The sequence below is a fragment of the Cyprinodon tularosa genome, unplaced genomic scaffold (genome assembly GCF_016077235.1).
Source record: "Cyprinodon tularosa strain WSP-4 unplaced genomic scaffold, ASM1607723v1 ctg2, whole genome shotgun sequence".
Taxonomy (NCBI): Eukaryota; Metazoa; Chordata; class Actinopteri; order Cyprinodontiformes; family Cyprinodontidae; genus Cyprinodon; species Cyprinodon tularosa.
In genome coordinates this window covers 4,327,461-4,354,825 of record NW_024038733.1, presented here as the reverse complement: position 1 = coordinate 4,354,825, position 27,365 = coordinate 4,327,461, and the positions used below count along the sequence as shown (strand labels likewise).

The window sequence follows — 27,365 nt, the reverse complement described above, 5'->3', positions numbered from 1 at the left end:
AATTATGTTTCAGATGCCAAACAAAATTAAAATAAAAAATACTACAATGCAGTTGTGTAGGTGCAGAAAATGCTACAGGCATTAAAAACAGACTTAAGGGTAAACAGGAGGAAAGATGTACGGAGAATATGAAGAAGGAGGGGGCAGACAAGTTATTCTGGTTGCAAACAGCTGACAGAAAGCCTAAAATAAGATGGAGGCATTTATTATGCACACAGTCTGCAGCTACACTCTTAAAAAACACAAAATAATGGGCAGTTAAATGCTGTTCTGCTATTTTATACCTTTTTTCTGCACAGGAGAGCCAAAGAGCTGATGTCAATGTGGTTTATGTTTTTTTTATTTTTACAAGAAAAGTGTTTTATTATCATTTCATAGAAAAAAGAGACATAATGTAAAAATCGTTATAGTTATAAATACAAAGAAAAATTAGTTGGGATGGGGTGTGGGGGCATTGTAGAGGAACAGAGAAGACAGAGGTTAAAACTGACCTAATACAGGAAGCGCTTGTGGATTGGTTTACACATCTAAAAAATATAGTCTTATATCTCACCTCCTCCTGCTGCAGTGCAACTATCAATTACACAGAGGTACAGACAACATATGAGTGAGCTGCAATTTAGCACGTCGATGCAACAAACAAGTTCATGTCTAAAAATTAAGCTGCTCAGATCGGATAACATGAAAGGAAAATAAAAACAAAGCTCAGGCTTTAAATGTGACATGCTAAACACAATCGGCACATTAATATATGGTAGAACTAACAGGTTAACTGGAATAAGTCTTCATATTTGTGTCTCCCAATGCACAGGAAGGAGTGACCAGTAAAAGAGGAGAGAGGATTGAAAAAGTGAGAAGTGCTCTTGCTCATTGTCGTTCGTAGACTCTGGTGCAGACCACATCATCTGCCCTCATGGTCTGAAACAGCAAAAAAAAAAAGAAAGAAAGGACAGCGTTAATGATCAACCTTCAACTTTTCATGCTGATCCAATTTATGCAAAGGTGCTCCTGGTAGCTTATATAGAGAACAAAGAGTTAAAGCAAGATGCCATTAAAGATAAAAAATTCGACAGACAATATATAAAGAGTATATATAGTACCAAAAAAGCATAAAAATTGAAAAAAGTTGTGATGTCCTGGAATATGTTTCCTTTAGATATATAAATATCTGTACAATAGAGAAGAGAAATGAGAGAAAAGATAAATGCCAGCCCTCATCAAGTATTTGTCCATAAATATCTATCTTTTTTAATTTAAATTTGTTAAACTAAAACCTATTTACTAGGAGATGATGCACTATAAAAGTTGAACTTATAATAAACTGCATTATTAATAAAATAAGGGTCTTTACTCTCCTAGACTATCTTGTGTATTTTCTGCTGGAGCCTTTTTGTAAGACTCGCTGTTTTGACAGACTTGCAAGATTTCGGAGCATGTTGTCAAATCCTGGCCAGGCTAAACAGACTTGGATTGATTTGCAACATTCCCAATAGACTAAAGAAGCAGTCATGGAATGATGAACATTTGCTTGTCTGGCCACTTTTCCCCTCATAACGCAGATCAGCTGTGGTTCAGTCATTGTGAGGGCGTGATGGATTTATCATGTGGGTTGGGATATTAACCAGCCCAGATTCCACATACAAGCATCCTCCACACTTTTTACACATATTTAACCCTCCTAAAGCCTTCAAGTAACTTTGACTTTTTATTTGTTTAATTCATTTCAACATATTTTTCCTATGATAATAGATGCCTGATTATACTTTGCTAACGTTACTAACCTTTATTAGAACAAAACAGTAATGTTTCAAGAGGCAAGTTTACTTTCTCAGGTTGGTTCCTCCCTTAAAGTGACAAAAGCTGAGATGAGCAAACAGAAACAGATCCTCACGCGAGTAGGAGAGAATCTATAGGTGCATAAAAAGCAACCCATGAGCACAGCGGCTCAATTATTGGGAGGCTCCTGGTATTACATCTAAATGCATAGAACATTCAAAGTGCACGTTAAGAGCAGTTCACGTATGTTTGTTTTAAATAAAACCAATAATCTGAGTATTTGTTGTGCATGTGCACTTTTTGCAGAATTCTGACTTCATAGAAAGCCAGTATCAGGCCATAATAGCAGTAATGCTTAAGGCTGCAGAATAGACTAAGCGTAGGGATGGTGGCCAAAGTAGAACCCATGGAAAAGGTCCTTAAAATACTTTGATTAGTCAAACCTTGGATAGATTTTCCCATTGCACAGATATTCTTTAATCAAATTACTGTTTGGCAATAATGCTAATATTCATTCATTCATTGAGACTACTGACTTGACACCAGTCATTTAAAGGTATAGAGGACTATCTGTTATTTCCGGGTGGATCATCTCAATAAGTGGTCTTCCTAATTGTCAATATCCTGGTGATATGTTTACGTAAATGAATCTCCTATGTGCTCTTCCAGTTTGCTATCTACTATAAAGTCTCCATTCTATATAGTGATTGAGGGATTTAGGGGTTAGGGCTGATGTTTGTGCATAGTAAGCTTGTATGAGCTATGAGAATAACAACTTTTAAACAGAACATACACTCAAAGAAATGGGCTTGTGCAAGTTTTTGGCAAGTGGAGAGGCGGGTCTTTTGAAACATTTAAGAAAATCCTCCACAATACCTCTAAGAACCACCACAGTAGAACATTTTTCAATATGGTTTAATAAAAATGCTTAACAGAAACTGGGAAAAGACCTTGAGTCATTAACAGAACAAAGCAAGGGTCCCAAAGTTTATTTTTTTTTCAATGTGTAACCCCAACAGTTTTTGTTATAGGCTTCAATAAGTACAATTAAGTAAAGTCTGACTGAAGTTATGAATCCTTAAAAGGAGAGACAGGTTCATTTGTAATGTCATTGTTTAAGAGTAATAATGAATTCTTCCTTTTTTGGAGCAATTTTTATTACAGCGAGTTAAAAAACAATAAATTTTTTTTAACTCACTGCCTCACCACCTATTGTAAATAGACTGCAATTAGTCCACGTCTCAGCACATTATGTGATAGCTATTCGTTGCACACTGCACAACCCTTATGAAACAGTGACAAGAATAAAGCATTTTTTGTCAAGAAAGTCATAAGAAGTTTAGTTTAATGATAAAGCTGTTGAATGGACGTGGTGATTATGTGGAAAATATCATTTGACCTACATGGAAAATGTTTCTCATCAAAAAGTAGTGGCTGAACTGTTTTGTTTTTTAGCAGTGGTAAGAAACCTGGTCAGAGTTAAAGGGAAGATGGATGAAGCTAAAGCACAGGACAATATGGGGCAGATAAAGACTTGAGACAGAGATTCTAAACTACGAGATGCACCGGAACGGTTTCTGACCAATATATATTCATGTGTTAAAATTGCCCAAAGGAAATACAGACCTGAGCAAAAGCATAAAGCATTGGCACACTTAAAAAAAACTATCACAGTTTGACTGAACCTAAGGTAATCTGCAAGAAGGAAGGCTAAAAAGCAAAAACAGTCTCAGGACGTTTTAGGCTCATAGAAATATATCCCAAAAGAGTTGCAGTTGCAACTGCGCACCACAAAAAGTTTTCAAACTTTCCCTTGTCATTAAATTATAGTAAAACACAATAAAGTTTGGGGTTGTGGAATGACAGGAGATAAAAAAAATCACAGTGTACACAAACTTTTGCAAAGTGCCTTAGCTTATGTTTTACCAGGATCAGCTTGCCGTCACTGGTGATCTCTCGGGTCCAGGATGTCTTGGGCCCTTCTTTCTGCAGAGTCTGCTCACAGCTGATTTTGCTGTCTGTTTCCCAAACAGGTAAACTCTAAATGTATTAAAAAAACAAAAACAAAGGAGGACACATTATAGATGGTTACAAGCCATGCACAGCCTGATTGATTGTAATGCACAGAGAAGGGAACCCATGAGAGAGTATCTAATGTAGGAACAGAAAAAAATATGCTGGACGCTGATCGCTTGGAAGTGATAAGCCGCGATGCAGTGAAGTCCTGGCTCGCTGAATGTGTTTGCTTTGGAGACGGCCACACAGAGGCCATGCAGGGGGAACGGGGAGAGTCCCGGGGAGAGTTAGGGAGGGACAGAGGATGAGAAAGGCCAAGAGGGGTGGATCAAGTGGAAAGACGATGGGATGTTGAAAGAGTATCTTGATAGCCCATCAGAGAGCAAAGGAGGAGTAAAGCTGTGCTATTAGTTTTATTATGATAAAAACTCAAATTAAAGAGATTTATATTATGTAAACTTCTCCCTCTCCATTACACACATATCTCCCTTTAATCTCAATGTTTGGTTTTAGAACAACTGTTATCATTTAGGAATGACCCTTTGGCTGTGGTTTGCTTACTGTGCATGGGCGCCCGTCCACTGTTGACTCGTTGAACTCCTGCCCCACAGTGAATGTGATGTTCGTTGTGCGGACTGTGGTGGATGTTTTGATGGACAGCGTCTCCCCATCCTGCGAGATTTCTACCAGCGGCTTCGAAGCGGCTTTCACTGCAATCTTACGTAGCATGACATTCACCCCTGAAATAAGAAAAGATATGACAAAAAATATGACAATATGAAGTCTGAGAACGGTTTTGAGCACAGTCTTGTTGCTGTAATTCTGTAATTCTAAGATTAGCACACATTTTTTGTCATTATCTTGGCACTGATGACTGCATTATTTGTTCATTCCATCCACCTGCTTAGCTCAGCAAACTTTTCATTATCAATCATCAGATCCACCTGTTCCTCCTATTTAAACTGCTTTGTCCCAGCCATGAGCGCCAGATTAGTCAAGCTGTAGGTGAGAGTTTCTAGCATACAGGTGCTGGTCATAAAATTAGAATATCATGAAAAAGTAGATTGATTTCAGTAATTCCATTTAAAAAGTGAAACTTGTATATTATATTCATACATTACATACAAACTCATATATTTCAGATGTTTATTTTGTTTAATTTTGATGATTACAAATGACAACAAATGAAAATCTCAAATTCATCATATCAGAAAATTAGAATATTACTGAAGACCAATAAAAACAAAGGATTTATAGAAATGTTGGCCAACTGAAAAGTATGAACATGAAAAGTATGAGCATGTACAGCACTCAGTATTTAGTTGGGCCTCCTTTGGCCTGTATTACTGCAGCAATGCGGCGTGGCATGGAGTCGATCAGTCTGTGGCACTGCTCAGGTGTTATGATAGCCCAGGTTGCTCTAATAGTGGCTTTTAGCTCTTCTGAATTGTTGGGTCTGGTGTATTGCATCTTCTTCTTCACAATACCCCATAGATTTTCTATGGGGTTAAGGTCAGGAGAGTTTGCTGGCCAATTAAGAACAGGGATACCATGGTCCTTCAACCAGGTACTGGTAGCTTTGGCACTGTGTGCAGGTGCCAAGTCCTGTTGGAAAATGAAATCTGCATCTCCAAAAAGTTGGTCAGCTGCAGGAAGCATGAAGTGCTCTAAAACTTCCTGGTATGTGGCTGCGTTGACCCTGGACCTCAGAAAACACAATGGACCAACACCAGCAGATGACATGGCACCCCAAACCATCACTGACTGTGGAAACTTTACACTGGACTTCAAGCAACGTGGATGAAGTGCCTCTCTTCTTTTCCTCCAGACTCTGGGACCTTGATTTCCAAAGGAAATGCAAAATTTACTTTCATCAGAGAACATGACTTTGGACCACTCACCAGCAGTCCAGTCCTGTTTCTCTTTAGCCCAGGCAAGACGCTTCTGACGCTGTCTGTGGTTCAAGAGTGGCTTGACACAAGGAATGCGACAGCAGAAACCCATGTCTTTCATACGTCTGTGTGTGGTGGTTCTTGAAGCACTCACTCCAGCTGCAGTCCACTCTTTGTGAATCTCCCCCACATTTTTGAATGGGTTTTGTTTCACAATCCTCTCCAGGGTGCGGTTATCTCTCTTGCCTGTACACTTTTTTCGACCACATCTTTTCCTTCCCTTCGCCTCTCTATTAATGTGCTTGGACACTGAGCTCTGTGAACAGCCAGCCTCTTTAGCGATGACCTTTTGTGTCTTGCCCTCCTTGTGCAAGGTGTCGATGGTCGTCTTTTGGACAACTGTCAAGTCAGCAGTCTTCCCCATGATTGTGTAGCCTATAGAACTAGACTGAAAGACCATTTAAAGGCTTTTGCAGGTGGTTTGAGTTAATTAGCTGATTAGAGTGTGGCACCAGGGGCCATCAATTTTGAACCTTTTCACAATATTCTAATTTTCTGATATGATGAATTTGAGATTTTCATTTGTTGTCATTTGTAATCATCAAAATTAAACAAAATAAACATCTGAAATATATGAGTTTGTATGTAATGTATGAATATAATATACAAGTTTCACTTTTTAAATGGAATTACTGAAATCAATCTACTTTTTCATGATATTCTAATTTTATGACCAGCACCTGTACACCAGTGTGCTTATTCTTGCCTGATCCTGACTAGTTTATGCTCCTGGACCTGTGAGCCTGCCTGCCCCTGTTCTGATCTGTTTGCCTGACCTGTCTGCGGACTTCCATTTGATTCTGCCTGCTAATGACCTTGGATCTGTTTCCCAACCCCAGCTTGGATTTCCCTCCGGTACCTCTTTGGATCTCTTATCTTCTGGCCTGGAGTTCTGCTTCCTCATGACACAAGGTTTTGATTCTCCTTCTGAATACTCCTGCTCTTCCTTATTTGCTGGCTTCTACTCGTTTATCTGCTCTGCACCACCTTTGGCTTTAACTCCTGGAACTCTCTGGGTGGCTTCTGCCCAATGCTGTGGAGAAATCATCCAGCTGGATTCCACTCCTTCCTCTGGGCTCAGACTGAACTTAGAACCAGGTTAATGACTCACATGCTCATGATTGTTCACCATTATGTGGTCACTAACCTGTGTTTCCCCCTCTACAGAGATTCCAGTGATCTAGTCAAAGCTGACAAGCCACAGATCCCAGAGCAGTTAATATATTCTTTTAATAAATAACTTCAGTCTGTCTGCCTGAATTCTGGGTCCAACGTTCTGAGTGCTGACATTTTTTTTAGTACTTTGACAAAGTTTTAACGTCGCTTTGATGTTTTTTGACATATTGTTGATTTAGGACTTCAGACTTAATTGCATTGTATTTGTGTTTTATGTGACAGATCATAATAAATCATACAAAAATGGGAAGTGAAAGGAGCTATTGCTGTATGTTTGGGGTTACTCTGCTGGAAGGTGGGCCTCCTATCCATGTTGAAGTGTTTTATATCCTAAACCATCACTTCCTCCAGGGTTGACCTTTTTCCCTTAAGCTCCATCCATCTTCCCTTCAAGTCTGACCAGCTTTCCTACCCCTGCCTAAAAAATGCTTTCCCTCCTCATGATGTTGCCACTACATTGTTTCATATTAGTTTAGGGTCAATGTGTTTTTATGTGACAATATGTTGTCAGACCCTGATTTCCCCAAACAAAGCAATTGATTTCACTTAACCAGAACCTTCTCCTCAACCCATCTCTTGTGTTTGAATTAAAAACAATTACACAACTTTTGTATTGTTGGTCCAAACGTATAAAATATTATGTGTTTGACACATTTGAAAAAAGGCACTATTCAGGTTCAAAGACAATCTGTTTTACCCCCAGGAGGAAAAGAGCAAACTCAAAATCACATAGCTCTTTCCCACAATGATTCTGGGGAAACAATGAGGTAATGAAACAAAGCAAGTCCACACATCTGCGTTCCACCCAGACTTCATCATCTCTGAACATATGCAAACATGCACCCACAGACTAAATACACCCAGGCTCAAATGGGGATTTTCACTTTCTGCAGTCCACAATATCCTTTTCTTTTCTCCTTCCAGTAACCAGAGAGGGATGATGACAAAACCTCATTAATAGATGTCAGCTGCTGTGTTTGTTTAGTAAGTTATCGATCACAGGGTAACATCTGAGCAGGCTGAAATTATTATTTTGTCTTATTCAATGTTAACTGATGCAGAATGTGTTAAACAAGCATAAATGTTTGCAGATAAGGAGTGCAGACTGCTGAGGAGGAAGAAGAAGAAGAGGAAGAGGTGGTGGAGGGTGAGTGGGGTTCAGACAGCCGAGGGGAAGAGGGTCTGTGCGTCAAGATCTCTGTACAAGTGCGAAGGGAAGTGTGTATTCCGTCAAGTTGAATTCCACACCTCACACACATTCCCACCTGTCACTGAGTGTAAATATACACGCCGAGAAATGCTAAGTCACTGAGTGTGCATCAGTGGGTCCAGCAGTTTGTATGCAGTGTGTATAGGCTAAACATTGCAATGCAGGGTATTATCAGAGTGGAATTGTGGAGATTAATAAAATTCAAATTGCACTGTGTGAAAATTTGATTTAGTTATCAATACAAAAAAGAAATAATTAGGCAAAATGGGTTTACTCACGCAGCAAACATATTTGGATTTAGTTTATTAATACTGTTGTCACAATAGCTAAGCATTGAACTGTGAATATATTTGTCAAATTCTAAATTCCTAGAATTATTATTACCATTTTATATTTCATTATTATAAAATTATTATTAGATATTAATTATAAAATAATACAGAACACACAAACATTAAATCAGATAATCTCTTTTTTCTTTGTTCGATATTACTTGATATTACTTGATATCATCTTTATATTATTTTATTGTTGTCTTTTATTTGAATTGATTATCTAAAATAAATATATAAACATAAAAATAAATGCATTATTCAAAAAACCTTCAGTCTTTGGTTTATGGTAAGCTTTTTACAGCTATTAAATACATTTATTCATAAGCTTTCTCTGATCTCCAGTTTAATTTTTTCTCTTATTTGTTCATTTTTTTATTGAAAAAATTAGTGGGAAACATTTGTTGACAACAGGAAAAAAGGCTTGGATGCTTCTGCAAAAAGAGGACCTTCTTGTCTACAGGCAAGGGACCAAAAGGCAGACCTGAACACAGAACACACACAGACAAACAGTCAGTCAGGGTCAGAGGTCAAAGTGCAGAGGAAGCATTTGGGCAAACGGAGGAGAGAAAGAGTGAGTCAAAGAAGAGAGGATGGATATGGATAGAGGGTAGTTGGTGACAGGCTTCGTCCAGCTGTGAAAAGTCTCCAATGAAACTAGGGGCCATAGAGAGCACAGGCCGTCAAGTGGAGATGATTGTGGATGTTATGCTGTTCTCTTTTTGGAAGTGAATGCAACAGGCCTTTTTATTATTGTTGTTTTGAAAGTTTACAGTTTTTAAGGGGTTCCTAAATAATGGTTCCCTGGGCTTTTTCAAAAATCCTTTATCTCAGTCAAATACTTCTAGCTAACTGAGACCAAATATTGTGTAGAGTGTTCCTAAAATTAGGGATTGTGAAGGATCCAGAACTTATAGTTTGGTCTATAAACTATTTTAACTTCATTAGCAACAATAAAAGACATCTTGCTCTGAATAAATAAGTAAAGACTAAGCAGATTCATTAGCTTCCAATTAATCATCTCCCATATTCAAGGTGTTTGGATATTCATCTTGGTGTATGAAATACAATTTATTATGCTATAAAACTTTATCTTCTGGTATTTTAAACTTAAGGACTGCTGGTAACAACCCATGAAGATTCGGTTAGAAATTATATATGTGTGGAAACTAAATTGGTTATTTGTGGAGATAAGAGGGTTCTGAGTATAATGCTTAATCAAACTACCTCTAAAATTGAGGTCTTGTACAAAGTCAAGAAGGGCTTTAGAAATCTTGAAGAACTGCCAATAAATGAGAACAGCGCTTAAATTTCGCCCCTTTGATATAAGATATAATCAAACAAGGAAAGACTCAAGACTTTTGCAAAGAGTTCGAACAAAAAAAAAAACTCTGACCTCTGATTGTTGCGCACCATGCAACCTAATTATATCGCCATCCCTCCCTTTGTTAGAGCCAACTTCCTCCTCCTCTCAAACGCATACACACACAGTGATGGAGACCAACACAAGGGGTTCCTGGAGCCAATACTGCTCTCTAATTGCTTCAACAGGAATTCTCCAGCGTAATGAGTGTTAGCTCTGGACAGTAGGGGCCTCTGACAGGTATTTCAGTGACCTCCATGTGCTGTGGATTAAAACAAGTGTGTCTGAGAAAGTGTTGTGTGAAGAGCAGCCTTGTTGGCTGTGATCATATCTCTCTGACTCTGTGACGTGGTTTCCAGGTATGTCATCAGTGAAAAAAATATTGGGAAAACAACAGCGTGATGGGCTGCTCCGATGCAGACGCAAACTTTTCGACTGCTGAGAACTTAGATTTACCAAGGACATGTTGACGAAAGAAGCAGCTGCATTCATATTAAGTTCTTGCAGCAGAGTCATGATTTAAAGCCTATTAAATAATTTCTGTTGCCTGTATCTGATGAAAGACGGTGTTACGTGTTTGGAAGCAGACCAGTAAAAGCTGTCTTCATGTGGTTGTGGCTTTTATGAGCTTGCAGCAACATTTATACACTTTCTCTCACACTGTATGGGATTTTTTTGTTCTTCATATCGTCACTATCATTGTCTTGTTTCTGTTTCTACACATTATCTTCTATATTTCACACTTTATACCTTTTTGTTTATAACTGTTGCTACAAACATTGTTGATTTGGTCTAATGTGCCTTTAATCTGAAAAAATAAAGTCATTTATGCAAAAGGGGAAACAACCCATTGTCTTTTTATTTTTAATTTTTACAGAGCAGATATTCCCCAACACTACAGGGGAACCAGACTGAGTATACTGCTTGCTTTAGCTTGCCAAGACACAATATATTAGAAAACAAACAAGAAAACTTCCCTCCATGGACTATCAGTAATATAAGGAACTTCTCAGTGGCTTTTGTACTTTGTCCAAATAATACAATTTTGGCATTTTCTAATTTAGTGAATGTATTCCAAAAAATGTAATAAAGTTTGTTTCATAATCCTTAACAAGCTGCAATAATTCATGTTACTTGTCTTTTTTTTCACGTTTTCCTTCCAATTAACTTGCCATTATTATGTGTGGATTCAACAGTGTTAGCAACAGACTGCTTTAACAGCAAACTTGAGATAAAGCCCACGCTTTCTTTATTGCAAATCACTCCTTTTTCTCCTTGTTACGAAATATTATTTTTCTGTGAGGAATAAGATCTAGGGCTTTAGCTAGCCACTATCATTGAAATGATCAGAAATAAACACTTAAACCAATCTGTGTGTAAAAAAAAATAAAAATAATAAATACAGTTTGTAAACCTTATTACATTAGTTCTTTGTGATTGTGATTGCAAAGAACTTCAATTAACCTAGTGAATATTTTAAAGGGAAATAAAAGTACATCCTTATCCTTCAGAAAAGTTTCACTTTTTTTGATTGAATTCCTGAAATAATAACCTATTTGATATAATAGAATATAATTTTTACATTCTAATTTATTGGGATGCATTTGAGGTTAAATAAGTTTGTTTTTTTAAACCTACTCTTAACTTCACAGAGATTATCTGTCCTGTTTAAATTGTCCTACTGGGTAGCTCTGTTAGTGCAGGTTTTTATTGAATGTTACAATGCATAGCAAGTAATAAAATGAAATTAGTGCTTCACACAATTATTTCGGTTGGTATAGAGTTTTTTTTATTATTATTTCACCTTTTAATATTGGTTATTGTCATTGCATGACTTTGCTAATTAAGTGTAAAAGCCAGTTGTAGTAAATCAAGACCACAAAAGTACAACAATAAAAAGAGAGTAGGGGTTATTTTAGGACCTTTTGCAGCTTAGGTCCGGCCCTGGCAGCAGGTGTTTGTTCCTCTCCCTGACTGACATTTTTCATAATGATGCCATACTGTCTGCCCTACTGTATTGTGTCATAACGGTCCTCAGTAGTCACGCGCACTCAGATAATTTAGACACAGACAGATGTGCCGCCGTTTGTCTCCATTGTGTTTGCAACGGGAGACCAAAAGGGGAGATGGGAGAGAGAGAAAAGGGTGGGGGCCCAAGCTTTGAGTTTTTGGTTTTTACAAAATGACAAAAAAAAACCCTCACCACCACCACCACCCAACCCCAACCATGCTCAACAAGATGATCCCTGGTTTTGCAAAGACCCTTAGGGCAATATGACTCAGTGGGTTAAAAAAGGATTTCTTTGTGACACAGGGGCAGTCTGCAGGTCAGAGAGCATCACTATCATCACTTACCCAATGCTTTAAGGAGCTCCTCAAAGTTTTCCGAGCTTTTCATCTCCCAGGTGCCAGAGAAATCGGGGATTTTTCGCTCCATCTTCAGAAACAGGTAGTAATAAAATAACTAAAATGAGCAGACAGGTCCAATTTCTTCTGTTCCTAAAAAAAACCTGCTGGATGGTTCAATTCAGCGCAATCTGGTTGCTTCTGGCAGCTCTTATCTCTATATGTGTGATGCTGCGCTTAAAATGAATGGCACATAGGGCGAAAACACTTGCATGGGGACGCGCACGCCCCCTCTTTTTTTTGTGGGCACGCCCCGGAGTCCTACTGAGTGATGAAAAAAAGGGTCCATGCAGTTTGGATCTAACCCCGCCTCTACAAGCAACACGCATTTCAACCTATTCAGTTCAGTACCAAAAAGAAAGGAAGGCAGTGCCAAGCGCGCACAGGAGATTTCTCCTTTTTTCCAACCTGCCATGCAGATTGTGTAGGGATGATGTAGCCAAGCCAGTCTCTTGACAGGACAAGTCGTTTTGACGCGGTGATGTGAATGAAGAGCAAGTCAACCAGCATACGGAGTGGATGGCAGTGGCAGGGTGTGTGTGAATGTGCTTGATTGTGAACAGAAAGGGAAGTCAAGTTCACCCTCCAGCTCTCCTGTGCGCCATTGCTCTGTGCCATAAAAATAAAAGTGGTGGTAATGGGATACAGCTCCTGGCTGCTGCCCTTTGGGATATATCCGTTTAACTGTGGCTGAGGAAAATATAACCCTTCGGGGGGGAACGAGCAGAGGCAGAGGGCATGCGGGGATTAGTATTAAAAGGTGGGGTTGGCGCACGTTTGGGCTTTTTGCCCCCCGCTGCTTGGACGGAAGAAAGGGGTGAAAGGAGGAGGTCTGGTAGACGGGGTAAGGTCAAGAAGCGGGTGCCAGCTGGGTAGGAGGTATCCTTATAAAGATCACGCGCACAATCACGCACGCGGTGATGATGGATGGAAATTGGACAATGCAGACGTTAACTATTGACTCTTGATGGATGATCCTATCCGCTACACTGCATGGAGTATTAACCGGCGGCTCCAGCTAAGGAGGGGCTGGATAATAGCAACGGTTTAGGTGCCTTTTGAGTTATGTGTTTTACCCTATTAATACACATATTGTTGAAACTAAACCTGAAACACAAACATGATGACTAACAAAGGTAAAACAACAGCGTCTGGAAATGTAATATGCGCTTTTACGCACGGAGCTGCGTCCAAATTCAGTGAACTGCATCTCACACTGCGGCTGTATTTGATGTGAACAAAGCTTTTTCATATCGATCTCCCCCACACGCATCGGCCACACACCATGACACAACTTCAGCATGTTCTCACAAGACACCCAAAGGAGCTCTGGTTTCCACAGTCTACCTCTCTTCTGCTCCACTCACTGTTTTTTCTGCTTCCTTTTATCTTCGCATTTTTTTATGTCCTATATGCAAGAGCATCGAGAATACAGAAAATACACACCTTGAACTTTTATTTTAATTGCTTGTAACATACAGTGGAGTGGAGAGATGAGAAATGAGAAATAATATTGTGATAGATGTATTTCACTTGAAATATTTAGAAACAAGGACCCATTTATCAAACAAAAGTTTTTTTTGTAACCATTGGACCATGTCAAAGAAAATATTACATTCAGAATACAATTGAAACTTGATAATCACTTATTTTTAGGTCAGACTTTACTTTATTTAAACTCAGCTTTACTATAGAGCCCTTTGAAATGACCAGAGCTATACAAGAAGGAAAAAATTTATAAAAAACATCAAAACAATTTAAAAGAATAAAGAAGTTAAATAGATAATAAATTAAACAAACAATAGAGTCTCATACTTTGTTGATTCCTCCTGGGTAAAATGAGTGGGTAAAATGACAATGTAGAATTTATTGCATTTATAGCTTTGCAAGCTATTACAATTTAAATCAGCACTGTATTATCAATGTATTATCATACTTAACCAATACTAACCATTGGATAGGCTATATGCATAACTCCAAGACGTGGATGATCTTTACACCCTCTAAACAACACTGTGGAAACAGTAGCATGTTCAGGGAGGCTTCCTCACGTCCACTGAAAGACAGAAAGATATAGAACATCAATTCTGCTGCCATCGCCCTCAAGAGTAAGATTTCAGATAGTATTTGTTTTTTTTATTATTGAATAATAATATTGAATTTGCCTTATGAGATCAATGTAAAGTCTTTTTAAATTCATGACTGAAATGCTTCTAGTTTTCTTTGATCAGACATTTAATATAGGTGAAGTTGCGAGATGGAATTGGATCAAATTCAGCAGCATAAGACTAAACTTTCTCCTTTTTGTCAGTATGGCGAAGAGAATATAATCAGCGAGCAGCTGACATGTGACCTTTGGATTGGCTATACCCACAGCAAAGTATATGTATTGGGATAAAAAAATGGTATCGGAACATCTCTAATTACAAATTTCTTTCTTTCTTGTTGTATTCACTTACAGGGAACAGGGTCTACAGTATTGACCCCGGGTAAACAAAGCAACAATTAATTAAGTAAAACTGATAGTTGTTGTCTTTTGTTTACAGGTACCTCTTGGACAATAACCCTGAGGCAGGAAGAGGAGGGAAAATGTCCATCAGCCCATTTGTGAGGACATTGGTCCATAGACTAGTAGACTTGGAATGCATGGTGCAAATGTGCAAAGTTAATGATTGTGTTAATTTTCAGTTCTATGGATATTATACATTTTTTTGGAATAATGTATGGTCTTTGTTTTCTTTGTTCATGGAACAAATTCACAGCAGGTTTTAGTTAAAACCCTTGTGAAATCCAATGTAGAACCTTTACCTTATTATTTACATTTTAAATTTACAGTCAGTTACTGTCTACTGAGTTGCATTACTTTTACAGTAACAAATGAAAATACTTGCTTTACATCAACAGCTGCATACTGTGATTCTACAGTTATATCACAGTAATTCTATGGGCATTGTCACTGTGAAGTAAAAAAAAATGTAGTAATTTACAGTAAATTCACAGTGAGAAATTTAACACTAAGGTTTATATTTCTGTAATGTCTTTTTTAATCTATAAAACTCTTCTGGTTTCTGAATAAAAGTGTATCACTAAACCACTGGCCCAGAATGTTACAGACAAACAACTGACATTTGCATTTTCTTGACTTTTTGAATTATTTTTCTTCTTCACAATCCCCATTTAGTAAGCTGTAACATATTTTTTAAGTATCAAATTCACCAAACTGTTTTATGTATAAGAAAATGGGGGAAAAGTTTAGGTGAATAAACACTTTTGCAAAGCAACGTTCGCAGGATATACAACAGAGTTAAGCTGCTCAAGTTTAATTTGACATCAGTTTGACGTCATTGTGCCACACTGGTGGTCCGCTCATCAAAAAAAGGGGGAATCAATCATGTCATCAAATTCAAAGTGACCAGTTCAAACATAAAAGAGGCAAACATTTGGAGAATCCATCTTCAGCTTGATTGCAGATCCATTACCATATCACCATGACGGAACAACAAAAATGCATCAAAGTGTTTTGAAGCAGAGCAACGCGGTGACAGCCTCGCCCATCTTGTGTGTGTGCCCTGTTTCAAAGTGGGGGATTGATAAAGAGCTCTGAAATGTGTGTGATGCTGCATGTCGGCACGCCATGACAAAGCACGGCTCAGCATTCAGGGGCACTCATCCGTACTCTGCTCCTCTCTGCCTCACGCTCTCCACTCGTTCCTTCCTCCCCCTCTTTTTTTTTCTTCCTGTCTCTCCTTCATACCAACTTTCTTTTCCCTTCTCCTCCTGCTGTCTGGCTTTTGTTCTTTTGTGCTGCTCGGACACATTCCTCAAGCCTGTTGAAGAGCGGGAGAACATAATAGTAGAAGATGGATGGTATAAGGAACATTTAAGTTAGGGAGAAAGTTAGAGACTGGAGTGCAGGTGATTTAAAGAAACAAAACAAAAACAAATCTCATTGTTGAGGAGAAAGTAAGTATAGAGTTAAGAGGGAGTGAATGAAGAGAGGCTTCTCTGTCTTTTGAGGTGTAAGATGTATTAAATTGCTCCTCCGGTGCCAGCTCTATCTGATGTGATCTTCATTCCCCTGTGTTGTCACTGTTATTATCTTTCTGTGCCTCTTTTGTTTCCTACAATGTTCTTTCTCACACAGAGATTATCTTTTGTAACTGATATTATCAGCTGTCATCACAAAGGCTGACAGCCTGATTTTCCTCATAAAATGAAGACAAACTACTGTTAATACAACAAAGCTTTTTTTAAGGTGCAATTAAGGCCCAAAACATTGTCAGCATTAGGAAAAATAAAGAAGAGGACATAAGAACTGGCTGATATCCAGCTGGTTGTCACGATCTGTATGCAAGTAAAACGTTAAGTGATGGCAGTTACTGAACTGTATCTGATGCCTGTCAGTGTCGTGACAAAACTGGATTTTTAAAAAAAGGGTTCCAGTTGAAAAGTAGATTTTAGCATGTGAAAAGTCCAAACAATTAGCTTTTGTTTTTCAGGTGATTCGAAGGTGTGAAAAAAAAAACACCCTGGAAAAGACTAAAGCTGTTTAGTCACCTTGTCTAATGCAGTGAGCTGTGCTGAAAATGAAAAACAAGGAGCAGAAAAAAGGATAAGAAGAATATGACATCAGCAATGTTTTCCCTTTGCTACTCACAATTAAATCTATGAATAATTCATTTATTATGTATCTTCAGGTAGATAAATGGAGCTGGTTAAACCCTGAAGGAAAACCTCTTTAGGATTGCAATTATGACTCAGGTAGAGGGTCACGTAACAGCAGAAAAATGGCTCTCAGCAAACTGCTGGAACTAAATATAACAGCTTAATTAAAAACATAATCAGGAGTTTATATGGCCCGGTTAAAGTCTAGAGTAGCAATGGTGCAAAAAAAAGAAAATCAGGAACCAGAGGCTCAAAGCTGGTAGAGACAAACACAAGACCAGCAGCAGTGATCAGTGGTGCTTCAAAGAAATTACTCAGGAGATGTGAAAACGAAAGCTTTTCAAATTTTAGTTTGTAAAAAAAGGAAGTAAGTTATGAATTTTATTTCAATTTAAAATAAATCCAAACATGCAAAGATAAAGATCATGCTAACAGTTAGTTGCGTAAGGCCAATGAAACAAACTGGAAGTAGTAACCGTTGCAAAGCTAAACAATGCCTTTGCATGGCAATACTAAAGAAACCTGTGGATTTTATAGAAAAGATATCCATCAAACTTAGCATACAAACTAATTGTTCATATTCAGTTAATTTAGGCTTCATCTTTAAAGCTTTTCAAAACACTGTATTGCACCAAAGCTCTATTGATATTGAAATACATGAAAATTAAATGAAAATGTAAAGATAACACAGCGGCAATAGAAAACATAAACAAATACAAAACAAAACAGAATGAGATAGAAGTGGTTGTTAAGGCCAGGGCTAAGAGATGATTGAGAAACAGGAGAAGTAAATCTGATTTGCAGTGGCTCGTTTTGCCTGATGAAAGGTCAGTTTCAAAAAATGAAGTTTGCATTTAGTTTTGCAGAGAGCAAACAGTCTTTTTCTTCCTCAGCGTTTTTATGGATGTCTATTCAAATCAGCCCGAGTCTCTCAACCCTCTCACCAGAATGACCTGCTCCATATCTCCACTCTACCTTCCTCCTGTGCTGCTCGTTGTTTCCTATTTCCTTTTCTCATTCAAATAACACCGATCCGAGTCGTATCAGTAGAACATCCAGCCCATGTATTGTCCCAAAGAACTCTAAGCCAAACAAATACTGCTTGGGACTCTGTGGTGCTGTGCCTCCTATGCAGATTGAGGCCTTGCAACTTTTTTGTTCTAACTATTAAGGCAACAATATGTCTGCAGAAGCTGCAGCTTGTTTCTGTGAATGTACAAGTGTTTAGCCTGCCGTAAAGTCACACTTCAGTGTCATTCTCCACTTTAACGTCTAGATGACCTCCAGTAAAAGTTCTCACCCCCGGTATGGTGAGTGATCCCAGATGTGAACTTGACCCTGGCCTTCCAAAGAACCAACTCCTGGCTGGAAGGAATTACTGCTTGTTTCACCAATAAAAAGCTACTACTCTAGATTTATAAATACAGGTCTAATAAAACCTTTCTTGTTTGATTTACCTCCTTCAGATGAACCGGAGGGGCCACATGATTATTAAGAGATCAGGAAAGCAGACAAAACATTCCTGTGACACATTTCTGGCCTGCTTCCTGCGATCGTTTGCTGTTTCTGAAATAAAAATACACAATAACCCAAATGCTAGCTGTCCTTTTTCAAATTACAGTCTCAAGAAAAAAAAAGTTTTTCTTTCTCCAGGCATAAAAATAAGTGAGACATCTTAGAACCACTGCTGTGTTTGACTTTCACAACAGTTGCACAACAAACATCCCGAGCGAGGCACACTCACAATCAGTTGCAGCCAAAAGTATGTGTGCAAGCACTGTTTCACTGGTGGCATGCTGACCCAGCAAACCACATGGATTTGATTAGGGTGCTAAGGATGGCAGCATTTAACTTATAAATGAGAGGGAGAGAATGTGGGAGGTTAAAGAGCAGAGAGGAAGAGATAAGAACGTCGAGAAAGAAAAGTCTGTCTGGAAATAGAACGTCTCCTCTGCGTCTTTCTTATGTGACTGATAGACTGCAATAGGAGGGTTTATAACAATTTATTTTTCCCAGCACTGCTCAATTAATGTTTATGTCTCTGCTGATTTTGAGCAGCATTTTAATCTCTTGCAAATAGTCTGATAAGGTTTTTTATGCATACATTTTGAGCAGATTGCTGAGGGATATCTGACTGAAAAATCATAACTTGACTAGGATTTCATGGCCTGTGTTTCCAGCTACAACTTGCAGAAGTTAGACTGGAGAATCAGCATAAGGAACAAAAGCTATTTAAGTGCCTCTAAATGTATCATGTTGGTTTCCTACACTTCTGTTCTCCTCTTCCAGATCAAGACCCCACTTGTGTGTGCATTGCTCAGTTGATTTTCTTTGTGGATAAAAAACAAATCCTGCAGAAATCAAACAGAAAGCATGAGACTAAAACAATGACCTAATAACCTTCCCACACACATCACTTTTTCCTTGCAAAGATTTTTCTTTTGCATCTAAAGCGGCTGCAGGCAGATTGTGTGTGTGTGTGTGTGTGTGCATGACTCAAGCTGAGTCTCTATGTGTTCATGAGACCAAAGCTCTAGATGCCTTTGCAGTTGCACCCAGACATCTGAATTACTCACACTCTATTCCTTTTGTGGAGCAGACTCCCCTGCCCCTCAAATCCATCTTCCCTCCCCCTTGTGTCTTTGCAGTTCTAATTATCCTGTTCTTTTCTCATGAGTGGATCTGAACAGCAGAAGATCCAAGCTTCATTTTAAAATGTTTAGAGATAAAGTTGTGGGTTTTAATCAGCAATCTTTAATCTTGACTACTTCTTATTTTGAATCCCCTTTGACTTGCTTCCTACGATGTCAGTACCACCTACAGATTTAATGAGCTCATGGGCTCCCTCTTTGGGGTGCTGCTTGACCACAGAACTGTAAAACTGCACTGAATGGGCCTTAATGTCGCTGAATTGCTTAAAGCTGCACAGGAAGGTGGAGGACAACAGGAGGGAGGAGAGAGGAAGTGCAGGAGATAGGGCCGTTCATGAGGAAGGTTGGATGAAGTACAGTGAGGTGAATTAGATGTAAAAGCTGAGAAGAAAAATAAAAGCTGGTTCCCATACTTTTCACCTGACTTTGTGTTTTTGTTTTGCCCTAAAACCTCTGCAAGTTCAATAAAAGTGCAGCTGCCCCCCCCCCCCCCCCCCCCCCCCCCAGCCTCCCTCTTGATGCACCGTCGCCTTCACGCCTCCTCTCACTCGGCGCTCATTCTTTTTTCTCCTGCAGCCTTTCCTCCTCCACCAGAATCGTCGATTGTTGTTTGCTTTTGCTTTTTCCTCGGGCACCATTGTGTCAACGGTCTGCTAGCTCTCATCTGCTAAACTACAGTATAGCAGACTTGGGCTGAACAGAGGTCAGTCGCTGGTCACTGTTGCAAGATGTAGAAGTCCCAGGTTTTACCTGTTAATTTGATTTCATATCTATATGTTGTATTTATTCTTTTTTCTCTCTTGTTATTGCACTGCTGCACCTTGAGGCTCAAAACAGAAACATGGCATTAAGTGCAGTGATCTTGTGATTTCTACAGGGTCTTATGACTTTGCCTAAAGCCTCTTTGTGAACTGTAAAGCTATTAGATAATTTAGAGGGTCTAGTTAGAAATGAAAAAGAAATTCATCTTCATTCCTCATTTCATCATGAAGCAGGAAATTTGAAAATAAGAACAGACCAGGGTCAACAACTGCTGCACTATGGACATTTTGTCCACTTTTCAAAGCATTCACATTCATTGTTACAAACAGGAAAGAATGTACCGGTATGCTTTTTTAGCAAGCTGATCTATTTTTATAGAAAATGATTTGGAAAAAGGCATAAAGTTTCAGATATAATGGATGGATGGATGGATGGATGGATGGATGGATGGATGGATGGATGGATGGATGGATGGATGGATGGATGGATGGATGGATGGATGGATAATGGTAGCAATATTTTTCAGTAACAGTGTTCAGTTGTTTTGAATAGATATATCCTAATATCTACTGTTCAACTGGAAAAATACATAACTTATTTAAATGAACACACTACACTGTAAACTTATTATACCTCTTATTGTCTGTTATTTTACTTTGAATCATTGGATCATAGTACAAAAACTTCTGATATCACTCTCTGTATTTTTGTGAAGTTTTCACAAGTATCACAGGTCTATTGACTAAATAAAAATAAATTAGATGTGGATGTAAGTCTGAAGTATATGCCTGGTTTCTAATTGGTTTCCTTTTTATTTTGTTTAAAAGGGCATTATTGTTAAGGGTTCCTCTTAGCTACTGGAATACTGTCATCTAGTGGTGAAAAACAGACAGTGCCTTGTTGCCACTGTCAGACCTGAACTTTCTGAGCCCTATTCAGGAAGACGCCCAGGCATGTAAGGCTCGATTTACCTACTATGACTATAAAAACCATTGTTCTTTGGATTTATTGCTATCACTTGAACTTAGCGCTGGGTTACTGCATGCCCACTCAAATACCTGCAGGGGCAGGTGCAGCCAGAAGTGTTGAAAAGCCATTCATGAGATACAGTACTGTTTTTGTTAGTGTCACTAAAAGAACCAGTTTTACTCTTAGACTGCCAGCATAGTCATATTAGTTTCAGCTGGACCCTATTTGACAAGTTATGATTTTTTAGATTTGTTGTTGCATAGATCCATCCATTTCCATCAGGTTTTATTCCTGCTGGGGTCGTGAGGGGTGCTGATGCCTATCTCAGCTGTCTATGGGCCAGAGGCGGGGTACACCCTGAACAGGTTGCCAGACAGCAACACCGAGACCCACAACCATGCACACTCACACTGTGCATGGTTGTCATGTGTTTGGACTGTGGGAGGAAGTCAGAGTACCCAGACAGAACTCCCACATCCTCAGGGAGAACATGCAAACTCCATGCAGAAATACCCAGGGCCGGGAATCGCACCCAGAACCTTGATGCTTCAAGGCATTTATCTCCAATATTGACAAATATCATGACTTAACTCTCTCGTTTCACCACAGCCTAGACTCTAGGAGATCATCTCTAGGACCAAGAGGACAAGCATAAACCTATGAGTGGTACAAGTGGGGACTGGCAGCCTAGTGGTCAGGGCATAGAGCTTGGAATACTGAGCAAAAGACCCTTAATGATGGCAGCCCCTTGCTCCCCAAGGGGATGGGTTAAATGCAGAGGTAAATATCAATGGGAGATCGATAAAGTTCAATTAAATTAGAATAGGGAACGAATGAAGCAGAATTATGAAAAGTGGACTCTATGTAAACATATAGCGGCATAAATATAGAAAATTATATGAGAAAGGTAGAGCAAAGGGGAAACGTATTAAAAAACGTTATGTTACATGTCTGTTGTCCCTATTTATTTACATTTATACCCAATCTAGTCTTTCTATCACTGATTCTTTTGCATGATTATAGCTGCTCAATATGTTCTTGTATATCCTCTTTTGAAAATTACATCAATCTCTGACTTACTGCTTCATTTTCCAAAGTTTGATCTAAATCGTGCATCTGACCCTTTTAATTGATTACTCCTCTTGCATGATGAAAAAGAGCTGTAGGTGCAAATATAAAAGCAGTGGTGAAAAGTAACAATGTACATTTGCTTGATAATTGTATTTAAGTACTTTTATGAGTGTCTTTATTTGAATTTTTTTTTTTTTTTGGGGGGGGGGGGTACTTACAACTTTCACTCAAATACATTCAAATACATTTCAAATTCAAATATTGTAGTTTCTTCTCCTTTTGAACGATAGCAGCCCTACTGACTGAATTTGGAAACCACTGTTGAGAGATTTGTATGACATTCCATAAATTCCAGAAACTCAGGGCAGATATTATTTGTAGTTTATAAACTTTATTAAACTGTTAGTTGCTGTCATGTGGCCAGTTTGTTCAGTAGGATGGGTTCTCGAATCAGAGTTACAGTTCGACCTTAAACCTCTATTCTATAGTGAAAGCGTGAGGAGAATCAAGACACTCTTGTTTTCCTTTTGATTTGTTTTTAAATGAGAAATAATAGCTTTCCTTATTTTTAATTTTTTGTGGCATTTTATACTGAGGACAGGTGCTATAGAATTTAAGGATTGTATGCATCAGCACGTCAGGTTTCTGAAGATTATAAGATTCTTACTCTTAACTTTTACAGAAATGTACTGATATTAGAACATTTATTTCTATTTTTGAATGCTTAAGTACCTTTATATGCATGGTATTTGTGATTTCAAAAGTGAGTACTACAATACTTTAATTCAGTAGATGTTTGAGTAACTTTTATGTGTACTTGAGTAAGATTGGACTATGAGTATCGATACTTTTGCTGAAGTACTACGGTTGAGTAGTTCGTCCACCACTGTATAAAAGCTAAAAGCTTTGAGCATGGCTGCATAAGGTCAGAGGAAGTTTCCACATAAACTCATGGCTTCAACATTGTAGTCAAACTTTTTACTAAACCATTCAGCTCATATTTATAACAAAGGGTTCTCCACATAACTAACAAAAGAAACATTTTATAGGCCTTAAACACGCTGTGACATGTTTGAATGACAATGATAAATCCTTTACCCAAGAATCAGTCAACTCCAAAATCTGACTGAGCGATGTCTGGGTATGTGTTCAGGCAAAATGCTTTCATTAAACAGGATGGAAGAAAGGTAAAAAAAAATAATCAAAATTAAAAAAAGACAACAAAAATAAAGACATACATAGATTTGAATACAAAACAGGTAAATAATAAAGCTCAAAATCATAATAAGGCAACTAAATGAATAGATAAATAAGCTAATTATAATACATGTATTTCCAATTGTATAATTTAAATAATGGTTACATTTATTCATTTAATTAATTTTTGCCCAATCAATTGCATAACTATGTATTTATTGAGCAAAAATGTCTATATTTATTCTTAAATATGTAGGTCCTCCATAGATTAATGCTCACTACTCAAGTTTTGTTTAACTGAATCCAATGAAATCATTTTAGCATGAACTTTATAAATATATTCATTTATTCTGTCTGATTCCCCCAGTAGTAAATGTAACTGCTGCTTCAAAACCAGAATTACCTCAAAATATTATTTTAATGAAGATTTTTTTAATTCTACGTCTAATCAACTCTAGGTCTAATCAAGCCCTTATTTTCTGTAACATTAAATTATAAATAACATTTTTTAACATTGATTGGATAAATAAAACAGTTTTTGATTGCAAAAGATCAGAAAAAGGAGAAACTGAGGTGTCAGCTGCTGCACGTTTCAGCTGTTTATCATCTCAGCGTATATTTGCTAGACGTGCCTTTTAAACATTGTAATTTAGGGATTATTTATTGGTGGTGGTGGGTGGTTTTTTCTGAAAATTGTTTGCTACTGACAAAATTGGTGTAGCTAAGTAATTTTTATAGGTGGTCTTGCTAACACTTTTTTTTCAAACCTGACCACACATTTAGATTGTGGTCAGAGAGAAACTGTGTTTGGGTGAGTTTTAGCATTTTATTACAGTGGAGGATGTTCTTTTTTCCAGGTTGATCATCAAAAGAAGTGGTCCTTCTAATTGTCAATCATTCTGGTAATATAGTTACGTAAGGCTGTCCCCATTTTCACTGACCAGTGGTGAGTCTTACATAGTGGAAAAATTGCAAATCTTTTTTTGGAAAACAAGCTTGTATGAGTGATGCAACAGCAACGTTTAAACAGAGCGTGCACGAGGAGAAATAGGCTCGTGCACATGTTCTCTCACGCGTTAAATAGGCGTTCCCTCTCAGGAAGGCATACAGGGGTTGAGCATGTGTATTTTTGTGGAGAGGGTGGGTCTCTTCAAAAACTTGCAAAAATCCTACACTCTATCTTTAATATCTTAATCGAACAATTTTCTTTTTCAGTCTTGTCAGATTTCTTTTGGATTCCTTTTTTAAAATGTATGTTTTATAGACAAAAGAAACATTTCAGAGTCAAAAAAAGAGGCTTTTATTAAACAATCTATATCTGTTTTAAAAATGCTCAAACCTAACACCATTTTATATCAGTTGTATTGCAAATCTTTATTTGTTTTATCTAAATAATCACAGAACAAAGTGGACTACACAACTTATAAAAGCACATTCAAATATGAACTACACCACATGCAAAACACATAGAAGGTTGAAAGTTTAAATGAGATGTTGCAAAAAAAGAAACGGAAATGCTTTGATTATGTTTGGCTAATAACTTTCGGCTGGTGTAATACCTTTTTTAAAAAGACATAACAACTGTGTAATGATGCAATTTGCTGTTACAGAGTACCTGCAGGTGCAAAAGCGAAAGGTTTAGAGTTTGATTAACTGGATGAAATCAAAGAAAGATAATTAAAGCATTAATCTTCATCTGTTTTTTATTTTGTTTCCCTTTGTAAACTTTGTTTCCACCTTTAAAATGCTATCACCATTTAAAAACAGATTTAGATCTTAAAGATAAAACACTCCTGAGATAACAAAGATAATACAATCAAATATAAAAGTGGGTTGAAAAGCTCATGCAAATAAAGACTCTTGATAGAACCATAGAAATACTGTCATAAAACTCAGAAAACATAACTGAAAGTAAAAAATATATATATAATAGCATTCTTGCGTTAAATGAAATTTAGAATCCAGAGCCCATTAAAAATACATACGACACCAAACAACCAGAGAGGTGCTATTGTAAAAGTGGGAGCATGGCCTCTGCTCTGAGGGTCTGAGCAATCTCTTGCGTTGTTGCTGGGCTTTTTATCCGTGGGGTTTCCTTCAAAGTGGACCGGGACGCACTGATTCTCCAGAACCTCACAGGCCAGGATCAAGTGTTTGGTTTCCTCCCTGACGCTTCTGATCCCACAGGTTCCCTGTTCGCTCCTCACCGTCACAAAAGTGAAGGGCTGCTTACTGATGCACAGGTTGTCCTTCAGCACCTTCCCACCTCCTCTGCTGCACACTGATTTCACCTTTTGCAGCTCACTGGGCTGGAGGAAGGACTGGGTCGGTCTGTTGCAGCCCCCCAGACCTTTAATGAACTTCTCCCACTGGTTCTGGTCCAGAGAAGTTGGAGTTCCAGGAGGCAGATGGCGCCTGATGAAGGTGTCGTATCCATTGTTCCACTTGGAGCGCTGGCATGGAGCGTCATTTCTGGCAGATGTAAGCTGAGCAACCAGGAGACAGGCAACTACTGTGTAAGCAGTCATTCCTGCAGAGAAGAACACCATGAGATCAAACTTTTTTGTCCTTTTTTTCTCCAAAGCTCTTTTAAGACGACATGAATGCGAACGTAAGGAATTAAAACAGTGAAACAAGTTTCGCCAAGCAGCAGCTGTTCGTTTCTGTTTGCCTTTTTAAACATGAAAGCAAAAAGCGGATTTAGAGAACAGCTGGGATAACTTCCCTACCTTCATCTATGTTCACAGAAATGCCTGTTAAAAAGAAAAAAGAGGAAATTAGCAGATTTTGAACTTCCCTACTGAAGGTTTCTCGCTGTCAAACCTTTCGCCTCTCCAAAAACAGCTGTGCCCGTTCAAAGGTAGGTAACGACTTCTTCTTCTTTTTGTGTAATGGCAGATTGCAACGTAAACGTTTAGGTGCATACCGCCACCTACTGTACTGATTCTGATACTTATCATATTCTGATACATATCAAAATCAGTGTGTATATATATATATATATATATATATATATATATATATATATATATATATATATATATATATATATATATATATATATATATATATATATATATATATATATATATATATATATATATATATAGAGAGAGAGAGAGAGAGAGAGAGAGATTAAATGAAAATATATAATAAAGATCCACAAGTTATTCATATATTCATAATAGATCTTTTCAGTCACGATTATGCGGTTTACTTTGGGTGGTGATAGGGAGGGGTTATAATAACTGGATCAGATGTTTGGTGCTCTCTCTGATGTTGACTTTCCCATTCCAATTTCCACTGAATATGACCTGCATGGTTATCATTGGTATCATTGGTTTCTTTGATTGCTGTACCTTATGTCCTGCTCTGTTATTTTGTCTCATGGTCCATCACAGGTTCTCTCACTTAATTATAATACCTGTAATTTTGATAGTGATTATTTTTTTAATTAATCCCCATCAATCTTTCAGATCTTAATATGCTTTGTTGCACAATGACTAAAAGGGTTCTACTACTACTACATACTGAAGTGAAATTACTAACTAAAATCAAATTGTTTTGCAGCAACTTGGCCACAAGTGAACTAAAAGTAATTCTAAATAAGAAATTTTTGAAAGGCTTTATTTTCTTTTTTTTTTATCCATCATCAGATGTTGATGAAGCCTGGTGAGTAACAACTGGATGTATTCTGGTGTCGTAACTAAAGTCGTATTTTATAGGGTTTTAATTTTAGAATTTGAAAAGATATAAATTAATTTAAATAAGTAATTATACATCCATCCTTCCATTTTCCTTCACGCTTGTCCCTGCTGG

At 37.9% G+C, this 27,365-nt stretch overlaps 2 protein-coding genes across 2 annotated transcripts; both read right to left on the bottom strand.

Annotated features, from left to right (window-relative positions):
• Positions 1–327: 327 nt before the first annotated feature.
• Positions 328–12,418, bottom strand: crabp2a (cellular retinoic acid binding protein 2, a). Its single transcript, XM_038284531.1, has 4 exons — positions 12,181–12,418; positions 4,354–4,532; positions 3,703–3,816; positions 328–918 (listed from the first exon to the last, which is right to left on the bottom strand). The coding sequence occupies exons 1-4, from the start codon at positions 12,260–12,262 to the stop codon at positions 868–870; spliced, it is 426 nt and encodes a 141-aa protein (XP_038140459.1). The 5' UTR covers positions 12,263–12,418; the 3' UTR covers positions 328–867.
• Positions 12,419–25,426: 13,008 nt separating this feature from the next.
• Positions 25,427–26,429, bottom strand: LOC119783080. The gene is made up of 2 exons (XM_038284402.1): positions 26,276–26,429; positions 25,427–26,076 (listed from the first exon to the last, which is right to left on the bottom strand). The coding sequence occupies exon 2, from the start codon at positions 26,072–26,074 to the stop codon at positions 25,490–25,492; it is 585 nt and encodes a 194-aa protein (XP_038140330.1). The 5' UTR covers positions 26,075–26,076; positions 26,276–26,429; the 3' UTR covers positions 25,427–25,489.
• Between the last annotated feature and the right edge of the window lie 936 nt (positions 26,430–27,365).

Bases quoted from the DNA above. Each gene is read 5' to 3' on its own strand.
- LOC119783080 (XM_038284402.1), bottom strand. From the start codon at position 26,074: ATGACTGCTTACACAGTAGTTGCCTGTCTCCTGGTTGCTCAGCTTACA.
- crabp2a (XM_038284531.1), bottom strand. From the start codon at position 12,262: ATGGAGCGAAAAATCCCCGATTTCTCTGGCACCTGGGAGATGAAAAGC. The intron at 4,533-12,180 runs GTAAGTGATGAT...TTCTTATTTCAG, and splicing joins GGAGCTCCTTAAAGCATTGG to GGGTGAATGTCATGCTACGT. The intron at 919-3,702 runs GTAAAACATAAG...TTGCTGTTTCAG, and splicing joins GTGACGGCAAGCTGATCCTG to ACCATGAGGGCAGATGATGT.